General features: G+C 45.8%; 1 protein-coding gene across 1 annotated transcript; it reads left to right on the forward strand.

The window, feature by feature from the left end:
* Positions 1-1,174: 1,174 nt before the first annotated feature.
* LOC109758612 (probable xyloglucan endotransglucosylase/hydrolase protein 12) lies at positions 1,175-3,787 on the forward strand. The gene is made up of 2 exons (XM_020317477.4): positions 1,175-1,494; positions 1,591-3,787. Exons 1-2 carry the CDS (start codon positions 1,225-1,227, stop codon positions 2,188-2,190), a joined length of 870 nt encoding a protein of 289 aa, XP_020173066.1. The 5' UTR covers positions 1,175-1,224; the 3' UTR covers positions 2,191-3,787.
* The last annotated feature ends 1,657 nt before the right edge of the window (positions 3,788-5,444 follow it).

Below are 5,444 nucleotides of genomic sequence, written 5' to 3' on the forward strand. Positions count from 1 at the left end.
GCTATCTCTCCAAGTACTAGCTAATCCTAAAAATAAAATGGCACAATTGTAAAATGCTTAGACTATCGAATGCGGTCGACATTTTAAAATGTCTCCAAGGCTTTACCGTAGCAGGCCGTTCCCTAAACAAAACTACTTCTAATGCTTTACATCTCGGTGCGCTCCATCTAATGAGAATACTCTCATTCGAAATGGTTTTGCAATTCAGAACCGCCTCCCATTCTTATTTAGGGTTGGCATTTTAACTATTGTTTGCAGCCAGCCCTGCAATTAAAATTCGTAAATAACACTTTCACACACACATTCTCATTCACCACAAAAAACCATTGCATCTAATAATACATTCATATATGTTCAATATGTCAAAGCGACATATACAAAAGTTTTGTAGACTTCACATCCAACATATGAAACAATGTTCTAAAATCCAAAGATTTATCCCCTAAAAAAAATCCAAAGATTTATATTCCCCTCGTCGTAGTCTACCTATCTTGCCTCTTCATGTCGTCTTTTCGCTCGAGTAGTCTACTCACCTTAACTTTTCATGTTGTCTTTTCGGACCAATCGCCGCCTGATATCTTCTTTACCAGAAAACCGCCTCTTGACTAGATTTATGGACGGCCTCAACTAGTTATTAGAGCCGGTTTCGCTACTTTAACCGCATGCATGAGTTTGGCGAGGATGATTAACTGCCTCGGTTAGGCTATTAGAGGTGGCTGAAATGTTTTGGGTGAAAACCGCTTCCCTACGTGGAACGCCTCTAATGCCCATTTATGTACTACTAGTGTTATTTCCCTTCTTGGCTCACAGTTGGGGCATTCCGTCATCTCATCTCATCTCATCGACAGGTGCACAGTTTGGCATGAAACAAAGAGGAAGTACGAAACACCGTTGTGCTGACCACTAACTATGTCGTCAAATCCAGACGCTCTCAGATGCAAGCAATCCATATGATAATTGAACAAACCGACAACAAGCACTAGGTAGGTGCAACCTGAAGAGAGAATAATAGGACATGCATGGCGCAAAGTAACCCAGCTACATACTACACTACGTGCGCACCAAACACTTTTGCTTTTGACTGAAAATAATTAGCACAGATCCGCAACGCAGAGAGGATTATATAAAGCCCTTGTGCACCTCTGCATTTTCATCTAGTCTTCTTGACATACCCTTCCTGCACCACCAAAAGCTAAGCTTGCGCCAACTACGACGTAGGAGAAGATGGAGAGCTCAAGGAGGGCGCTCCTCCTGGTTGCGGTGGCGGCGACGGCCATCGGCCTCGCCGGTGCCAGTTTCCGCGACAACTGCGACATCAAGTGGAACCCCGAGAACGCGGCCTTCTCCGACGACGGCCACGGCCTGACCATGTCCCTCAAGAGCAACTCCTCCGGCTGCTTGCTGCAGACGAAGAAGCAGTTCATCTACGGCAGCGTCTCGACCCTCATCAAGCTTGTCCCGGGGAACTCTGCCGGCACCGTCACCACATACTACGTACGTATCCTATTCCTATAGTATAAGTACTTACTAATGAGCTTGTACTGCGATACTGACCGTGTGTGCACCATTACATTGATTGTAAATCATCAGACATCGTCCGTGGGGGCCGACCATGACGAGATCGACTTCGAGTTCCTGGGGAACGAGACGGGGCAGCCCTACACGCTGCACACCAACGTGTTCGCCGACGGCGTGGGCAAGAAGGAGATGCAGTTCGTGCCCTGGTTCGACCCCACCGCCGACTTCCACGCCTACACCATCTCCTGGACGCCCTGCATGATCGTCTGGTACGTCGACGACGTCCCCATCCGGGTGTTCCGCAACTACCGGGACAAGGGCATTGCGTACCCGATCAAGCGTCCGATGTTCGGCTACTCCAGCATCTGGTCGGCGGAGGATTGGGCCACGCAGGGCGGCCGCGTCAAGGCCGACTGGTCCAAGGCGCCCTTCGTCGCCGGCTACCGCGACATGGTCCTCGACGTCTGCCCCTGCGACGGAGCCGACTCCTGCGTCTACGGCTGCGCCGGGGCGTTCAGCCACGGCGGGCGGCAGCAGAACTGTGCTGGCCTCACCGACCAGCAGCGAGCCAAGATGCAGGAGGTGCAGAAGACTCACAGGATCTACGACTACTGTGTCGACTACAGGGACAACAAGAAGCCCGGCTCCGAGTGCAGCCTGCCGCAGTACTGATCGACCCATGCATATCCAGCTGCATTCTGATCGTGGTCGTGGCACGCACCAAGCGGCAATGGTTGGCCGGCCGATCTACTACCACGGCATAGACGACCCATTGATTCCATTGGGACTTTATTTATTTATTTTTTGATACATATATTTTTGTTTTCTCAAGGTTTTTCATTCTTGTTGCTCCCGGGATGTTTTTTCCAAATTTTGTTCAATGCTTACCCGATTAAGTAATCATGAACGATCTTTTTTGAATGGATCACATAGGGCATGATTGGTTGCATGCATGAACCAACGAGCCAGGCCGCTAATGAATCATGTAAGGTTACCCACAACCACAACACACCACGACTACAATAATCTATTGATCTATGGCAAATTTACTATGATAATTTTGGCTTAAATCCCGCGGTGGCACTAAACTTTTCATCTCGATCAAAAGAAAGCTTACCATGCCCAATTGGGTGGTGCTTTTTCATGACCAAAGGAGGGTTACCACCAAAAACATCACATATAAGGGAGATGCATAACTACTTAAAATATGAATTTATTTTGAATAAACAGATCCTATTTGAGATACATGTAGTTTTTTTTCTTTAGAGAGAGATACATGTAGTTCAAATTTGAATAATATCTAATAATTAACTCGACACTCATTTAAGACCTAAATGATGGCAAATGATTTTAAAAAATACTACCTTTGATATGAACACTACAATAGTATATTCCATGTACAGAACATTTGGAATACGGCAAACAAATATTTTTGTAAGGTCCTATACAAGGTACCTTATCTTGTTATTTCAGAAATAGAAAAATACATAACAAGATGGAACATAAAGGAAGGAAAATCTAATGGGCCAAAACAAATCTCTTCTCTCTCCTTTTCCTTTTTCTTTCATTTCCCTCTACCACCAAATGGGCCAAACCCATGTTTACTTTCCCTTCTCCTTCCCTTTTTTCCCCTTCTATTTTTGACGACAGGGTCATGGCCCAATAAGACAATCGAGGCCAGCCCAAACTACTACTGTCTAATTTTGTTCTTTGCGTATTTCTTTTTTTTTCAGAAAAAATTAAAGTGGCCAATTTAGTATTGCAATTCTTTATACAAAATTCATAGGAACCACCAAATATACGAATAATATATGGAAATATTCATAATTTCCCAAGTATCTTTTCATGGCATTTCCATGGAGGTTAATAGTAAGATTTAATTTGTTCTTAATAAATAATTGTTATTCAAGATTCCAAAGTTTTATAAGTTGTGTGAAATTACAAAGATGTATACAATCCTAGTTTAGTGATACGGTATAAAATTTTAAAGGTGGTTTTATGACGCCATTATATGATGCCATGCCAATTTTAATATATTTGTACCACATTTAGATTTTGTAAAAAAATTTAACAAGTGAATGTAAATGTTTCGTTTTTGAATTATAGTTAATAGCCTCAAATTCATTTAATACATAAATAATAGAAAATGATTTCAGAAAATTTGTTAAATTTGACATGAACACTGCATTCTAGTATGTTCCATACAGTAATATTGTGTAGCATTTAGGATATGAATATGGGTTTTTTACATCTGTGCCCCTGGTTCCTTAGCCATACTCATTCATCCTCACGCTCTTAACTTCTGCTCACTTTTCCCCACTCCCTTGCCTGAAACCCTCAGAACTGGTCACAAACGATGGATGCCGTCGGGTCAGTGCTTTGACCGTTAACTCTGATGAGTGGGGCCGCGCTGACTGTGTCGCCCGTTGGAACTGATGAGTGGGGTCGCGGCGGACGGTGCCGCTGTTAGCCCGTTGGGCCGTGGTTAGACTGTTGGGCCGTGCGCGCGCTGCAATGACAGAAGCCTGTTATGCATGCACGACATGTCCAGCTAGCCTGCTATGCATGCACGTAGCTAGCCTACCTGCATGTGCCGCTGCTTGCCGCCATGATGCGCTGACCAGCCTCTTTTTCACGCGAGCCGCCATGGACGCTGACTGGCCTCATTTTCGCGCTAGCCGCCACGGACGCAGGGACGGTTGCTGCCGCTGGTTCGTATCATCTCGCATGCGTGTCTCCTCGATGTAGAGCATTGTTTCACACTTTTCGATCCACTCACATATATTCAACGTGGCAATTAAAACCTGTTGGCAATTAAAGTGGCATATCAATCGACGCGGCTCGTTTGAACGTAGCAAATCCAAAGTGTGGCCGGTGCCACTCCCCTTCCCTTCCCCTTTCCCTATTTAAACCACCACCCCTCCACCTATTCTCCACACATCCATTTGCGCCGCCCCCTTCTCTTCTCCACCCAAACCCAGAGCACTCTCAAAGCGAGGTGAAGATGCAGTACAACGGCCCTACCTTCGAGTTCGCACCGACCGTGCTGGAGAGACGGTATTCGGCCGGTGTCGTCATGGAGAGGACGCTCCGCGTGTGGGCGTTCTCACGCTGGAGGGGTGCAAGGGGGTTTGCCGAGTGGTTCCTCCGTGCGGGCTTCGCCCACCTCCTGGCGGGCTTGCCGGTGATGTTCCGACTGGAGGAAGTGCGTCCAAACTCCAGGACTCCGCCGATAGGGCTCACCGTCACCTTCACCAACAAATTTGATGCGTACTACCTCCTCGACAAGGTGTTTTGGTGTGTATGCAAATTCATCGCATTCACAACCCACAACATCTTCACAAACTTCGACTGCATCTTCCCCACCCGCGATGGTATGCACAACCTCCCCTACTACATCGGCCAGGACGACATGGAGAGGAGGAGCAGTAAAGAGGAGGCGCAGTGAAGATGGTGGTAAAGGCCCGGTCTCGTGAGCTTGTCTTGCCCTAGGGTGTTAGGGCTTTTTATCTTTTATATATTTCTATCTTAATTATGTCGTTGGTTGTACTGTGAACTTTTAATCTCTATCGTGTTATCCCCTAAGAACTATGTTATGCTTGCTACCCTGATTTGATATGTCGTTGGTTATCTGTGTTTTGCTTGCTACTTCTATCTTATTTGACGTGAGATATCGCTAGATGGATATGGTGCCGTACACGAGCCCTTCTGCTAAATCAATCAATGAAAGGGTATCCCTCAATGAAAACCAGCAAGTTTTGGGGTTAGCCTTGTAAAATTGGTTGGAGGGTAGTCCATTCGTCTTGTTATATTCATGGTGTGTACTTGTGTAGGTCAAGTTTAAATGACCCATTTAGAGTAGGGTCAAGTTTTCGCACGCGCGGATAATGGACTAGTTGAAGTGTCAAAAAGGAAACTAAAGCTAG

This window comes from Aegilops tauschii, chromosome 2, assembly GCF_002575655.3.
Source record: "Aegilops tauschii subsp. strangulata cultivar AL8/78 chromosome 2, Aet v6.0, whole genome shotgun sequence".
Lineage (NCBI taxonomy): Eukaryota > Viridiplantae > Streptophyta > Magnoliopsida > Poales > Poaceae > Aegilops > Aegilops tauschii.